The sequence below is a fragment of the Bombina bombina genome, chromosome 7 (genome assembly GCF_027579735.1).
Source record: "Bombina bombina isolate aBomBom1 chromosome 7, aBomBom1.pri, whole genome shotgun sequence".
NCBI lineage: Eukaryota > Metazoa > Chordata > Amphibia > Anura > Bombinatoridae > Bombina > Bombina bombina.
Window position 1 is genome coordinate 414,635,433 of NC_069505.1, and position 17,690 is coordinate 414,653,122.

General features: G+C 41.4%; 1 protein-coding gene across 1 annotated transcript in view; it reads left to right on the forward strand.

Moving 5' to 3' along the window:
* The window catches only part of CYTH4 (cytohesin 4), a 150,778-nt gene that overhangs the window by 119,993 nt on the left and 13,095 nt on the right, over nt 1–17,690 (forward strand). The window contains exons 8-9 of the mRNA XM_053721226.1: nt 1,625–1,773; nt 17,560–17,674. Of these exons, the coding sequence (XP_053577201.1) occupies nt 1,625–1,773; nt 17,560–17,674 (264 nt within the window). The remainder of the gene's footprint in view (nt 1–1,624; nt 1,774–17,559; nt 17,675–17,690) is intronic.

Below are 17,690 nucleotides of genomic sequence, written 5' to 3' on the forward strand. Positions count from 1 at the left end.
TGTGTGTGTGTATGTACAGCAGTGTGTGTATACATGTACAGCATTGTGTATGTATATGTACAGCGGTGTGTATGTATATGTACAGCAGTTTGTGTATGTATATGTACAGCAGTGTGTGTATGTATATGTACAGTAGTGTGTGTATATATGTACAGGAGTGTGTATGTATATGTACAGCAGTGTGTATATGTACAGCAGTGTGTGTATGTATATGTACAGAAGTGTGTGTGTATATGTACAGCAGTGTGTGTGTATGTATGTACAGCAGTGTGTGTATACATGTACAGCATTGTGTATGTATATGTACAGCGGTGTGTGTGTATATGTACAGCAGTGTGTGTATGTATATGTACAGCAGTGTGTGTATGTATATGTAAAGCGGTGTTTGTGTATGTACAGCAGTGTGTGTATGTATATGTACAGCAGTGTGTGTGTATATGTACAGCAGTGTGTGTATACATGTACAGCAGTGTGTGTGTATATGTACAGCAGTGTGTGTATGTCTATGTACAGCAGTGTGTGTGTGTATATGTACAGCAGTGTGTGTGTATATGTACAGTACAGTACAGCAGTGTGTGTGTGTATATGTACAGCAGTGTGTGTGTGTATATGTACAGTGCAGCAGTGTGTGTGTATATATGTACAGCAGTGTGTATATCTACAATAGTGTATATATGTACAGCAGAGGGGCTGCTCTTGCTGTTTAAAGTGAAGGTCAATTTTTGGGTTCCATAATACATTATTTTGAAGCTTATAGTATAAACACTTAGTCGCTCACTTTATATCTCTAAATAACGCATCCGTTGCAAATAAACAGTTATTATAATGTACCTCCGTTATTGCTCTAATCTCCGCCCATACAGCACTTCCTTATTCAGTTGCATTCTTTCTTTCAAGCGGACTACGCTCGTGCACCGTGTGTTGTTTCTAAATGCGCATGCGTAGCCACATCTAAACAGCGCATGCGTTTCATTTACGGCCGTAACTTTGTATGCAATACAACAAATACAACAAATTCGTGGGTTAGATGAGATCGCTGCTAGTTTGTTAGGATGCGGGAGACAGATGCTGCTGATTCAATGTATCAAAAAATATGACAGTGGAGAACGCATGCGCGTAACCTGAACGAGCATGCAGATGATGACGCGCTGTTTAATTGCACGCATGCGCATATTGTTTCAATGACGAAACAGAAAAGGGGCTGGACGCCACGGGGGTAAACCAAACATTGGAGAGAAAAACTGTCAATCAATAAAGGCACTGTGACGGGCGGATTGTAATGCTGAAACGGAGCGCATTCAGATCGTAAAATATAAAACTTTTTATTGCATTTTTCTATGATTTGATGAATGAACCTCATATTAATTATAGCTAACTTATTGAAAAATTATAAACACAACCCCGGACTTGACCTTCACTTTAAGAACTGATGTCATTTGCAGCTGGCTGTGTGTTAGTTTAGTGCAGGTCACTTCTCCTTTCCTACAACCATCAGTGTTACACATCCTCTATGATAAAAGTAACTATTTAATTGCTAAACCATTGTAGGAGTTTACTGCCTGTTACCTTTGCTCAGACTGACCTATTAACCCCCTATTCTCCTTTCTCACCTCTGTTGGGGCAGATAGCTGCTACATAGTGTCCTTCTCCCTGATTATCCTGAACACCAGTCTGCATAATCCCAGTATTAAGGAGAAGCCGGACCTGAACCACTTCCTGTCTATTCACAGGGGTCTGCAAGCCGGAGAGAACCTTCCTCCTGAGCTTCTTGCTGTGAGTCTGATAATCACTGGCTCACCTGGTAATATAAGACCTGTTTACAATGTTTCATTTCAAAAACTGTCCCAAGCAAGTTCCAAAATAAACTCTACCAATCAGGAAGTTATAATGTTATAAACACATACACAGAGTGACACACACACATGTACACACACACACTTATACATACATACATACAAAGACACACACACATACACACACACTTATACATGCACACACATACACAGACACACACACACAAGTACACACAGACAAGTATACAAACACACACATACTCAGACACACACACACACACATGTACACACATATACACACTTATACACACTCACTTATACATACACACACTGACACACAAACATGTACATGCACACACAAACACATACACACACACTTATACATACAAACGCATACACAGACACACACATGTACACACACACACTTAAACATACAAACACATACACATACAGACACACACACATACACGCACACACAAACACACACACTTATAAATACGCACACATACACACACACATACATACACAGACACACACACATGTACACGCAGACACAAACACACACACACACACTTATATATATACACACGCACACTTATACATACATATATATATATATATATATATATATATATATATTTATATATATATATATATATATATATATATATATATATATATATATATATATATATATATATATATATAGTCAGAGGGTATATTAACTTGCGCTGTGTGTGTAGCAAATGTTAATTTTGCTTGTAAAAGTTACTCCTGGTGTATTTCAATAGCAACTATATCTGAATATTCCACTATCACCAATGGAATGAGAAGTTTAGGGTATGAAGTATGGGGTCCAGGTGTCAGCGCTCATAGAAGGGAGGAAACATAAACAGAAAACAATTTATGGCGCAGTATGAAAGCAATGGTGTATAGTATAGCAATAAATAGTAGAATAATGCTCACCTTATTTGACCTCAAACGTGAAGGGGATTTTATCCCTATCTGTGTTAAAGATGTTAACGTCTGTTCCGCCGGTTGGAGTATGGTGTTTCTTTCCTTCAATAACCTCTTTTCCTCTGTGGGGTGTGGTAAGCTTCTCCTCTGTGGGGTATGGTTAGAAAAATCCTGGAGATGGAGATTATTCCTGGAGATGGAAATTATTGCTTCTCCTTTTTAGAGTGAGAAATAAATAAATGCTTGTAGGTGTTTGTTAAAAACTCCTTTATTAGGCACAAACTAAAACACAAACAATGTGTTTGTGAATATTTATATTAAAAATATTTTAAGGGAGAAAAGCCCCCCAAAAATATTGATGTCCTTGTGATAAAAGTACCAAGCAAAAGTGGGCTTGCAAATGTCCAATTGACGCAGAGTGGGTGTTATAAACTTCTACCCTGAAGCAGTTAATGTGGGTAGAGATAGTAAAAATGGTAACAAATTTTTCCGTCTTCAAAGGATACAGTGCAAACACTACCTTGAACCAACCTTAAAGTGTACAGGTTAATGTTCTATAAGGTGGATTTATTGTAAGGCAGATGTCTTTCAATGTAAATTCTATCACCCCAAAACCGCAACCTAGCTTTGTGGGGCCTCTATGTGACTATGGCTCCTATGGAGGTGCCAGCCTGTGTTGAGGGGTGGGAAGCGCGGGATCAGATAAGACTCTGATCAAGATGGGAATGTGTATATAAGCGGTGTGTTTTTCACAATAAAGGCTATTCATGTTTTATCTTAATACTGGTCTTTCCTGGTTTTTAGGGTGGGCTACTTGCTATAATCACTTTGCCGCTCTACAGCTACAGGTTCCAGATACAAGAAAGATCCTTTTTGGCGGAGCTACCCAGTCGGGGTAGCCGGAGTCCTTCACAACTGGTTGGCAGTGGTGGGATGCTTCCTTCTACCTGGAACATCCAAGCCATCACCAGTCCCACTTCAAATGGAGCACCGGTACTCTGGGCTTAAAAAAAAGTACCCTTAAAGACTTGCTGGAAGTTTGTGGACAAGTGGCCAGCAACAAATACAAGGCAGCGATCATCACTGAGATGATGGAAGGTGATCAAACCAGCGATCAGGCCAGTGAGCCCTTAACTGGGGGGATTGAGATGTCCGAGGTCCAGAGGGAGATCCAGTAGTGGTTGGCGCTCTATGGGACCACCCCAAAAGATTATCACACAGATTATTTCTGACACTACATGCCTCAAAATGCTGGAGGTCCAGAAAGCTATGGGGTGAGCCGCACCAGCCGACCTGAGGCCTGCTTCCCCTAGGAAGAAGTTACCCAATAAGGCTTTCTGTGCCTTTAAAGATGGAGAGGAGGAGATTTATCAATACCTGCAGGTGTTTGAGACTCAGTGAGAGCTGCACAGCATCGCTGATGCCGACCGGGTTACCTTCCTGATTGGGAAGCTGTAGGGGAGGGCCTTGGATGCCTTCAAGGTCATACCCCTGAAAGACAAACAAAACTACTGTATGAGTGGGTGAAGGAGTGCATCTTAGCTAAGTATGCCATCACCCCTGAGGCTCACCGTCTGAAGTTTCGGAGCCTAAGGAGGAGAGAGGGGCAACCCTTTACAGTGTGGACCCACCAGTTCACACGCTCCCTGGACTATTGGTTTTCTGGTTGCCAAGTGACCTCCCTGGCCCAAGCCTCCCATTTCATCCTTATGGAACATTATTATGTCCTCTCCCCGCCGGAGGTATGAGAATGGGTCAGGGATCAGAAACCTGAGACATTGAATAAAGCTCCTCACAGGAATCCGGTGCTACGGGAGTGATCAAGTACGCCATGTACAGTCCAATTGTCCAAAGAATCTGCCCCACCCCAAATGTACCAGAGCACCAGCTGGGGTTTCCAGAGGAGTGGCTCACTGCTTTGAGTCAGGGAGCCCAGCGTACACCGCCACTTGGGCAGAAGAAGAATTTGGGTTTCTGTATGATGTAGACCTCGTGCAGGTGGCAGCTGGCGACAATTGGCTGCACCATCGCCATCCGGTATGGATTAACGGCCGGCAGGCCCAAGGACTACGGGGCAGTGGAGCCACCATTACACTTGTCCAGCCACACCTGGTCACCAGTTCGGACAAGATTAGGAAATCCATTATAGTTTGTGTGGCTGAGGGTAAGTTGCTCCGGATCCTTACAGCACAGGTTCACCTAGATTGGGTGCTGGCTCCCGTGCTCTTGAAGTGGGAGTCATGGCCCACGTGCCGGCGGAAATCTTGTTGGGAAATTACTTGGGTCATCTTGCATCCTCCGTTATGGATGGCCCCACGGATATGTGCCCAGTCACCAACCACCACCTACCAGACTCCAAGCTGCAGCACTCGACCCTGGGACCCAGGTAAGCCACCTCCACCTGACTACTACCCCAACCGACTACCCGATCGCCTAGGCTTCCCCCTCTGACTTTGCCCAGGAGATATAAAGCGACCTGACGTTAGCTCCCTACCAAGCCTGGGCGGGGACCGACCCAGGGGGGTTAGAAGGGGACCACTTTAAATGGGACAGAGGACTTCTGTACCAGATTACAGAGGGTGGTGGGAGCAAGCAGGTGCCCAAGCTACAGTTGGTGGTACCGCAAAAAAGTATCGGTATGATCTGCTGCATATCGGACATGACATTCTACTGGCAGGATATTTAGGGATTACTAAGACCCGCCACAGACTGACCCAGACCTTCTTCTGGCCCAGGATTACGGCAGACGTTAGGCAGTACTGCCGTACTTGCGACATTTGTCAGAGAGTAGGGAAGACCGGTGACCACTCTTAAGCCTCCCTGCATCCCCTCCCTATCATCGATAAACCAGTAGGACCGTAATGCTCGTAACCGCACCCTAGAAGTGGGGCAGAAGGTTCTGGCCCTGAAAACCGACCAGGGAATAGTAAGTACTGGCGCTCTAGGCTGGTGGTAAATAAATTAGTAAAAAAAACATGATATGGGGATAATGGTAGTCACGCCTAGTAGTTCTATTAATAGGGTTTAAATGGAAGCACTCTAAATGTCTAAGTGTATAGATCTCACAAAGCGAAGTAGACTAGTGAAATAGTTATAATATAAATATGTGCTATTGGTGTCAACTTAAATCAGTCTATACAATAATAATCGTATTTGTGTACAATATTGGTGTAGGCCATATGTCTGTAGGTAAGATATATAATTAGTATTCCAGAATATGCATAAGGGACTAGCTCGAAAAAAGCAGATTACAAAAATACAAATTCTTTAATAACAGCAGTATAATGCCTATATAGAATGTCTGATGGTTAAAACAATACATCAATAAATAAATCTAAAAATCTAAATACAAACCTATAAAAAGTACAGAAAATACAAAAAATAAAATACCTCATTTCTGAATAGCACCTAATATTTATATAGCACCAATGTCTGAAACAATTGGATAAATTAGAGGCGGTGATCAGAATAATAGCTAGTTATAAGAGCATATATATAAATTGCTCGCACTGGACGTCCAGGGAAAAGAAAAGAAAAAATATTTCAGATCTCCCAAGGGTGTTAAGGGCACTGTTATAGACAAACCTCTACTCTTAATTTTTCAAGACTCATTATCCTCAGGCATGGTACCCAAGGATTGATGTAAAGCTGATGTGGTGCCACTCTTCAAAAAGGGAAGTAGGGATGATCAAGGATTATAATGGATTATATTGATGAGCATATTCGTGTAAACAAGATTGAGTTCTAATCAGCATAGTTTTATGAGAAATGATTTTGCAAAGGTGTTTGATACAGTGCCACATGAGAGATTAATGCACAAAATTAAGGGACTGGGAATAGCTGAAAATGATAGTTTATGGATAAATAACTGGATAAAAGATAGGGAGCAACGAGTAGTAGTAAATGGATCATACTCAGATTGGACAAAGATTATCAGTGGAGTACAGTGCTGGGCCCTATTCTTTTTAATATTTTTATAAATGACTTGGAACTAGGATTAAATAGCGACATCTCTATTTTTGCAGATGATACTAAGTTAAGTAAGGTCATTAGAAGTATGGGCAGGTAAATGGAAAATTAGATTTAATACGGGAAAATGCAAGGTTCTACATATTGGAAGTAAAAATAAGCAGGCAACGTATTATTTCAATGGGACAAGACTTAGCCAAACACAGCAGGAAAGCTATTTGGGGGTAGTAATAGATAACAAGCTAAAGATGGGTGCACAATGCAGGTCAGCAGCTTCAAAGGCTAATAAAAAACTAGCATGTATTAAAAGAGGCATTGACTCAAGGGAGGAAAGCATAATTCTGTCACTATATAAAGCCCTGGTAAGACCTCACCTTGAGTATGGAGTGCAGTTCTGGGGACCAATCACAAAAAAAGATATTGCAGAACTAGAAAAAGTTCAGAGAAGGGCCACAAAGCTAATAAGGGGATTGGAGAATTTAACTTATGAGGAGAGGCTAGCCAAACTGGGTCTGTTTTCTTTAGAAAAAGGGCGCTTAAGAGGTGACATGATTACTTTATATAAATATATTCAAGGCCCATATACAGAGATGGCAGAAGCCCTGTTTATTCCAAGAAAATTGTTTGTGACCAGAGGTCACAATTTAAGGTTGGAGGAGAGGAGATTTAATCTCCTGCAACGGAAATGTTTTTTCACTGTAAGAGCAATAAAATTATGGAACTCATTACCAAAGAAGGTACCAATACCCTAGATACATTTAAAAATTATTTGGATACATTTCTGTCTATAAGCAAAATTCATGGATATGATTGCTAGTATTAAATGGGTCACCTTTTAGTGGGATTATTTAAGTTTAACTCAAGTTTTTTGTATATATTTTAGATTTGTATAGGTTGAAATCGATAGACTTCGGTCTTTTTTCAAGCTCATCTACTATGGCCTAGATTTGGAGTTTGGCGTTAGCCATGAAAACCAGCGTTAGAGGCTCCTAACGCTGGTTTTGGCCGCCCGCTGGTATTTGGAGTCAGTGATTAAAGGGTCTAACGCTCACTTTTCAGCCGCGACTTTTCCATACCACAGATCCCCTTACGTCAATTGCGTATCCTATCTTTTCAATGGGATCTTCCTAACGCCGGTATTTAGAGTCGTTTCTGAAGTGAGCGTTAGAGCTCTAACGACAAAACTCCAGCCGCAGGAAAATAGCAGTAGTTAAGAGCTTTCTGGGCTAACGCCGGTTCATAAAGCTCTTAACTACTGTACCCTAAAGTACACTAACACCCATAAACTACCTATGTACCCCTAAACCGAGCTCCCCCCACATCGCCGCCACTCGATTAAAAATGTTTAACCCCTAATCTGCCGACCGCCACCTACGTTATACTTATGTACCCCTAATCTGCTGCCCCTAACACCGCCGACCCCTGTATTACATTTATTAACCCCTAACCTGCCCCCCACAACGTCGCCGCCAGCTACTTAAAATAATTAACCCCTAATCTTCCGACCGCAAAGCGCCGCCACCTACGTTATCCCTATGTACCCCTAATCTGCTGCCCCTAACACCGCCGACCCCTATATTATATTTATTAACCCCTAATCTGCCCCCCTCAACGTCGCCGACACCTGCCTACACTTATTAACCCCTAATCTGCCGAGCGGACCTGAGCGCTACTATAATAAAGTTATTAACCCCTAATCCGCCTCACTAACCCTATAATAAATAGTATTAACCACTAATCTGCCCTCCCTAACATCGCCGACACCTAACTTCAATTATTAACCCCTAATCTGCCGACCGGAGCTCATCGCTACTATAATAAATGGATTAACCCCTAAAGCTAAGTCTAACCCTAACACTAACACCCCCCTAACTTAAATATAATTTACATCTAACGAAATTAATTAACTCTTATTAAATAAATTATTCCTATTTAAAGCTAAATACTTACCTGTAAAATAAATCCTAATATAGCTACAATATAAATTATAATTATATTATAGCTATTTTAGGATTAATATTTATTTTACAGGTAACTTTGTCATTATTTTAACCAGGTACAATAGCTATTAAATAGTTAATAGCTATTTAATAGTTACCTAGTTAAAATAATAACAAATTTACCTGTAAAATAAATCCTAACCTAAGATATAATTAAACCTAACACTACCCTATCAATAAATTAATTAAATAAACTACCTACAATTACCTACAATTAACCTAACACTACACTATCAATAAATTAATTAAATACAATTGCTACAAATAACTACAATTACATAAACTAGCTAAAGTACAAAAAATAAAAAAGAACTAAGTTACGAAAAATAAAAAAATATTTACAAACATAAGAAAAATATTACAACGATCTTAAACTAATTACACCTACTCTAAGCCCCCTAATAAAATAACAAAGCCCCCCAAAATAAAAAATTCCCTACCCTATTCTAAATTAAAAAAGGTAAAAGCTCTTTTACCTTACCAGCCCTGAACAGGGCCCTTTGCGGGGCATGCCCCAAGAATTTCAGCTCTTTTGCCTGTAAAAAAAAACATACAATAACCCCCCCCCCAACATTACAACCCACCACCCACATACCCCTAATCTAACCCAAACCCCCCTTAAATAAACCTAACACTAAGCCCCTGAAGATCTTCCTACCTTGTCTTCACCATCCAGGTTCACCGATCCGTCCTGAAGAGCTCCTCCGATGTCCTGATCCAAGCCCAAGCGGGGGGCTGAAGAGGTCCATGATCCGGTCAAAGTCTTCATCCAAGCGGGGCAGAAGAGATCTTCCATCTGATTGAAGTCTTCATCCAGGCGGCATCTTCTATGGTCTTCTATCCGGAGCGAAGCGGCAGGATCCTGAAGACCTCCAGCGCGGAACATCCATCCGGCCCGACGACTGAACGACGAATGACTGTTCCTTTAAGGGACGTCATCCAAGATGGCGTCCCTCGAATTCCGATTGGCTGATAGCCAATCAGATTGAGCTTGCATTCTATTGGAACAGCCAATAGAATGCGAGCTCAATCTGATTGGCTGATTGGATCAGCCAATCGGATTGAACTTGATTCTGATTGGCTGATTCCATCAGCCAATCAGAAAATTCCTACCTTAATTCCGATTGGCTGATAGAATCCTATCAGCTAATCGGAATTCGAGGGACGCCATCTTGGATGACGTCCCTTAAAGGAACAGTCATTCGTCGTTCAGTCGTCGGGCCGGATGGATGTTCCGCGCTGGAGGTCTTCAGGATCCTGCCGCTTCGCTCCGGATAGAAGACCATAGAAGATGCCGCCTGGATGAAGACTTCAATCGGATGGAAGATCTCTTCTGCCCCGCTTGGATGAAGACTTTGACCGGATCATGGACCTCTTCAGCCCCCCGCTTGGGCTTGGATCAGGACATCGGAGGAGCTCTTCAGGACGGATCGGTGAACCTGGATGGTGAAGACAAGGTAGGAAGATCTTCAGGGGCTTAGTGTTAGGTTTATTTAAGGGGGGTTTGGGTTAGATTAGGGGTATGTGGGTGGTGGGTTGTAATGTTGGGGGGGGGTATTGTATGTTTTTTTTTACAGGCAAAAGAGCTGAAATTCTTGGGGCATGCCCCGCAAAGGGCCCTGTTCAGGGCTGGTAAGGTAAAAGAGCTTTTACCTTTTTTAATTTAGAATAGGGTAGGGAATTTTTTATTTTGGGGGGCTTTGTTATTTTATTAGGGGGCTTAGAGTAGGTGTAATTAGTTTAAAATTGTTGTAATATTTTTCTTATGTTTGTAAATATTTTTTTATTTTTTGTAACTTAGTTCTTTTTTATTTTTTGTACTTTAGCTAGTTTATGTAATTGTATTTATTTGTAGCAATTGTGTTTAATTAATTTATTGATAGTGTAGTGTTAGGTTAATTGTAGGTAATTGTAGGTAGTTTAATTAATTTATTGATAGGGTAGTGTTAGGTTTAATTATATCTTAGGTTAGGATTTATTTTACAGGTAAATTTGTTATTATTTTAACTAGGTAACTATTAAATAGCTATTGTACCTGGTTAAAATAATTACCAAGTTGCCTGTAAACTAAATATAAATCCTAAAATAGCTATAATATAATTATAATTTATATTGTAGCTATATTAGGATGTATTTTACAGGTAAGTATTTAGCTTTAAATAGGAATAATTTATTTAATAAGAGTTAATTAATTTTGTTAGATGTAAATTATATTTAACTTAGGGGGGTGTTAGTGTTAGGGTTAGACTTAGCTTTAGGGGTTAATCCATTTATTATAGTAACGGTGAGCTCCGGTCGGCAGATTAGGGGTTAATAATTGAAGTTAGCTGTCGGCGATGTTAGGGAGGGCAGATTAGGGGTTAATACTATTTATGATAGGGTTAGTGAGGCGGATTAGGGGTTAATAACTTTATTATAGTAGCGCTCAGGTCCGCTCGGCAGATTAGGGGTTAATAAGTGTAGGCAGGTGTCGGCGACGTTGTGGGGGGCAGATTAGGGGTTAATAAATATAATATAGGGGTCGGCGATGTTAGGGCAGCAGATTAGGGGTACATAGGGATAACGTAGGTTGCGGCGGTTTACGGAGCGGCAGATTAGGGGTTAAAAATAATATGCAGGGGTCAGCGATAGCAGGGGCGGCAGATTAGGGGTTAATAAGTGTAAGGTTAGGGGTGTTTAGACTCGGGGTACATGTTAGAGTGTTAGGTGCAGACGTAGGAAGTGTTTCCCCATAGGAAACAATGGGGCTGCGTTAGGAGCTGAACGCTGCTTTTTTGCAGGTGTTAGGTTTTTTTTCAGCTCAAACAGCCCCATTGTTTCCTATGGGGATATCGTGCACAAGCACGTTTTTGAGGCTGGCCGCGTCCGTAAGCAACTCTGGTATCGAGAGTTGCATTTGCGGTAAAAATGCTCTACGCTCCTTTTTTGGAGCCTAACGCAGCATTTGTTTGAACTCTCGATACCAGAGTTAAATTTATGGTGCGGCCAGAAAAAAGCCCGCGGAGCGTTAACAGCCCTTCTACCGCCAAACTCCAAATCTAGGCCCATGTTACTATGTACAAATATTAGGTGGTAGCTACATATGTCTAGAAAGCTTGTTATGGCCAAAAATTATATCAAAGAGAAGTGAAAAAGTTGCACAGAAAAGACTAGTCAGTTAAAAATATGTATCCATATTAAAAAATATGTATCGATATTTATAAAATTAGTTCAGTTATTAAATGGTGTGTATGGCAAGATGGTTATTTCAAATATAGTTTATTTGACGGTGTTGGGATAGTCAATCTGAATATGGTGACCAAAGGGTTAGTGAGAAAGTACCTGCACGCCTCTCACTCTTCGTTGAGAGAGAGGGCGTTAATGACGTTGCAGTATTGCCAGGAGGAGAATGGATCGTCTCTCAAAATAAGTGTATCAGTCACATTGACTGTCCTTCTGTTCCTGGAATAATTAGGGAATCCTCTGAACTGCTCACTCACACGGTGTGGGTGTTAAGCAGTGTGAATAGGTTCAGCTTCCTTCTTGGCTATCGCACGAGTGTGGCGTGTATGGCGATCAGCTGTTCACTGATACCGGCTTCTGAGATCAATCTTATGCTGTGCGTTTCTTCGCTGGACAAACTTCACAATATTAATCAATTACACTCCTAGACTTGGGAGTTTTAATGTTCTTCTGTGGTTAAAGTCTAGTACCAGGAGTCAGTAGGATTAAGGATAAAGAAATCCCCGAAATACGTGAAATTACACACACACTATGTGCAATAGCACAAATAGTCCTGATATTGGATTGTATAAATCTCTCTCTTGGAGTCTCTTTCTTACACACACAATCAACACATTTCACCTCTGGGGGCTTTTTTCAAGATGTGTGTGGTGTGTAATATTAGCATATTTATAGATCTCCCTTACTTCTGATAGGTTATGTGAAATTATGCAATTAGCCTCTGGCAACTCCTTCTTAATATTAAAGGGTCAGTATACGATAAAATAGTTTCCCCCTTAATGTGTTTCTAATTACTTTTTTTACCAGCTGCAGAAAATAAAATGTATGAGATTTGCTTTTTAAGGTTTATTTGTGTATATAAATTAGCTGATTTTGTGTTTTGAAGCCACAACCTAGTAAAATGGGTTGAGCTTGTAGGTTTAATCAGATCTCATTACTTTATCACATTGTATACATATACATGCTTCTTTATCTTATATCTGCCTGTAAACCAAACACCAATACTTGGTGAGAACAATGGAAAATTAACATTTTATTGCCTTATCTCTTCTATACCCCACATGCAGTGTAATTTCTTCTACTGGCTGTGTTTACACAGCTTGGCCTTAAGTCCAAAAATTTTCAGGATAGGTGGGGATACCACAGGCTAAATCTGCTATTTCAAATGCCAATATAAAAGTAATAGAAATACTTGCAAATAATTTAATACGATCCAGCAGGTAAAGTGGATCATTGGGAACAAATTAAAGGGAAGATAATTTTTGAGTAAACTGTCCCTTTAAGGTGGAATAAACTAAAGGTGGATTAGGACAGAATAAGAAAGCTACTTCACATCAGTTATCATATTAATCATATAAACTCTGAAAACCCTTCTTTTTGGAATCTACTAGAGAGGAATTATAAATAAATTAAAAAATGATGTAGTTGTCACATTAATCCCAAGATCTCATACATCCAATCAATTCAGCTGACACTGTATGGACATTAATCCAAAATACACAATCAACTAGTATGGTGGATTTTACTTAACAAATTTATTTATTAATTATTAAGGCAATATGTTTTATAATTTTGTTTCTCATAATATATGGATTAATTAGTAGTTCTGTTTGTACATATTAAGACAAAATGTTTTATAATATTATTTCTCATCGGACCAGACCACGACCAACGCCTATCCCATGCCCCTGGTTGATGAACTATAAGATTGCATCACCCAGGGTAACTTCCTAACAATGTCAGACCTCTGCAAGGGTTACTGGCAGATTCCCCTGGATCCAGAATCCATTACGAATTTGGCATTCATCATCCCCATTTGGCCTGTACCAGTTCAAGGTCATGCCGTTTGGGATGAAGAATGCTCCGGCGACATTCCAGAGGATGGTAGATCGCCTTTCCTTTCAGGATTATGCCTGTGCATACCTGGATGACATCGCAATCTACAGCGATACCTGGGAGGAACACTTAGTCCATCTAGGCACCTTTTTGGACCGCATCAGGGCTGCGTGGCTGATGCTGGAGCCAGACAAGTGCACAGTAGGGTTCTCAGAGGTCCAGTACCTTGGGCACTGAGTGGGCTGTGGGAAGCAGAGACCGGAGCTGGCCAAGATTGAGGAAGTCGCTAACTTGCTGACCCCTAAGACCAAAATCCAAGTTTTTGCCTTTCTTGGTACAGCAGGGTACTACCATCAGTTTGTCCCCAACTATAGCACCCTGCCCAAACCCCTGACTGACCGGACCCGAAAACACTTACCCCCACCAGTCCTATGGTCCCCCTAGTGCGAGGCTGCCCTCCAGAGACTGAAGACAGTACTAGTCTCTGCCCCTATCCTGGCCGCTCCTAACCCATCCAAACATTTTTTTATTCATACAGATGTCTCCATGTTCGGATTTGGAGTACTGCTGAGTCAAGTAGATGAGGAGGGCCGTGAACACCCCGTAGCCTACATCAGCAGAAAATTATTACCTCAGGAAGTAGGCTAGGATGAAGAATGCTCCGGCGAGATTCCAGAGGATGGTAGATCGCCTTTCCTTTCAGGATTATGCCTGTGCATACCTGGATGACATCGCAATCTACAGCAATACCTGGGAGGAACACTTAGTCCATCTAGGCACCGTTTTGGACCGCATCAGGGCTACGTGGCTGATGCTGGAGCCAGACAAGTGCACAGTAGGGTGCTCAGAGGTCCAGTACCTTGGGCACCGAGTGGGCTGTGGGAAGCAGAGGCTGGAGCTGGCCAAGATTGAGGCAGTCGCTAACTGGCTGACCCCTAAGACCAAAATCCAAGTTTTAGCCTTTCTTGGTACAGCAGGGTACTACCATAAGTTTGCACCCTGGCCAAACCCCTGACTGACCTGACCCGAAAACACTTACCCCCACCAGTCCTATGGTCCCCCTAGTGCGAGGCTGCCCTCCAGAGACTGAAGACAGTACTAGTCTCTGCCCCTATCCTGGCCGCTCCTAACCCATCCAAACATTTTTGTATTCATACAGATGTCTCCATGTTCGGATTTGGAGTACTGCTGAGCCAAGTAGATGAGGAGGGCCGTGAAAACCCCGTAGCCTACATCAGCAGAAAATTATTACCTCAGGAAGTAGGCTACGCGGCAGTGGAGAAAGAATGCTTGGCACTGGTGTGGGCTCTCAAAAAACTGCAGCCATACCTATACGGAAGGTTCTTCACAGTGCTCACCAACCACAACCCATTGGTATGGCATAACCGGGTTTCCGGGGACAATGGACGTCTGTTGCGGTGGAGCTTAGCCTTGCAGCCCTTTAACTTTACCATTCATTATCAGCCGGGAAGGAGTAACGGCAATGCAGAAGGCCGCTCCCGGCAAAATGAATTGGAATAGCACCACCGGACAGCCTCAAGCTGACCCATCAGGCTCTAGCCGGGTCTGCCGGACTTTGAAGGAGGGAGCACTGTCACAGATACCAGGCTGTCAAGGCTACCTCCTCTCATATTGTGGATTAGTGTGTCCCCACCAGCTTCCCTTTTATTGTTACCCTGTTTGCACATTGTCACAGAAAGAGCTGAACTCTGCCCGCTTGGCCGCTTCATAACTTGCCGGGCTTATGGAACCACTCGCCGGCTGTGCTTGCTAGAGGTCCCTGCTGAACTTTAACCTAGGTTGTTCCAGAGGCCCTTTGCCCCAAAGCTCCACTCTTTTGGGGATTTGTTATGCCTTTGGTGGACAGGGGTTGGGGTGAGTGCTGAGGGGGAGCACCCTCGGGAACCAGGCGCTTTGGACGCCCCCCCCTTAGGCTGTTCCTGAGTACCTTTGTCAGGCTGCCGCTCTGGTCCTCAATAACGGATCATGTTGCTTTTTGGACTGTGTGTCTAATTACATCCTGGAATGGTCGCCGCTCCCCCGGGATCACCACAAAACCGCAACCTAGCTATTGTGGGGTCTCTATGTGACTATGGTTTCTACGGAGGTGCCAGCCTGTCTGGAGGGGTGGGAAGCGTGGGATCAGATAAGGCTCTTATCAAGATGGGAATGTGTGTATATAAGCTATGTGTTTTTCACAATAAAGGCTGTTTGTGTTTCACCTTAATACTGGGCTTGCCTGGTTATTAGGGTGGGCTACTTGCTATAATCACTTTGCCGCTCTACAGCTACTGGTTCCAGGTACAGAAAAGACCCTCTTGGCGGGGTAGCTGGAGTCCGTCACAATTCATATGCAGGAAAGTATAGATATATTAACTCTTAAAGAAATATATGCATTAGCAAATAACGAGCAATATAAATATAATATAATAATGCATAGCCCATACTTAATGTATAATTAAGAAATGTTGTAGTAAAACATCTAAATTGAAAGAGAAAAAAGAATATAAATTTAAGTATACATGTAGCTCCTCTACATAGAACAATTTTAATATAGACTAGAGAGTTTAAATTCATTATCAGTAGCCCTTAATTTAATGGTTCGCTCTTATCTAGAGAGAACCATTATCGAAATGCAACTTAGTCTCCATTAAGCCCCCGTGGGACGAGTACCTAGGGTGTGTATCCAGAATGTTTCTCTTTTAATTAGATGTAAATTTGTATTCCTACCTCTGTGGTTTAAAATGTTTTAGTATTGTACCTCTAGGACAGCTGGAGCTTTGGTTATGGGTGTATTTATAATGTTCTGATAAATTATGTGATTCATCTCTATTTTTTAATATGGATGATATGCTTGAGAATTTTTTTTTTGTATTGGTCTTGTTGTACGACCTACACTCTGCAATTCACAGCTGCACTTTAAAAGATACAAAACATATATATATATATATATATATATATATATATATATATATATTATTCATGCTTCAAAAATGTCTCATTTACAATTATATCACTCTCATATAATCACTTTACACAATTAAATATCATCCTGAAAGAAATGTTGCTATTTAACCCTTCAACCTTTTTCATCTTTAAAGGGACAGTCTACACCTTAGTCGTCTTAAAGCCTTACCTTGGATTAAACTGCAAATAGCCTCCTGCATTCTTTTCTAAATCATGCTGCAGGAATGGTAAAAAAGTTATTTTAAAATGAATATTGTTTCTGGCCACTTTGAAATGGCTGCCAAGCTCCACCCACTGATGACATCACTATCTGGGCTGCATCTAGGCACTCTCCATAATAGCCTTGATAGTCTGTTGAATCCAACTAGTGAACCTTTTGTGATTGGACGTCATATGCAGCCAAGATCATGATGTCATCAGTGGGCAGTGCTTGGCAGCCATTTCAAAGTGGCCAGAAACAATATTCATTTTAAAATAACTTTTTTTTTACCATTCTTGCCGCAGGATATAGAAAAGGTGCAGGAAGAGACTATTTGCATCTTAACCTAAGGTAAGACTTTAAGATGACTAAGGTGTAGACTGTCCCTTTAAAATCCTTATTTAAAAAAATATTAAAAGTTACTGTTTCAATACTGATTCTTGAGGACCACACTTATAACTTGTGTCCAGTTTGAGTATGATCAATTTACTGATTGTTCCCAGTTATTCAGACAGCTATTTACTTATGTGTTATCTCCAGTCCCATAATTCTGTACTACAATCTGCCTTGTGTCACTGTAAAACTTTACAGACTATTTATTCTAACGCATCTTTAGGTTATGTATGAGAGTTTGAAGAAAGAGGCATTTCAAATCCCTGAACAGGAGGACGCATGGGAACACATGCTTGCCTTTCACATGCCGCAGAGAGAGGGCTGGCTTCTCAAGCTTGGTACGTCTACTCCAAT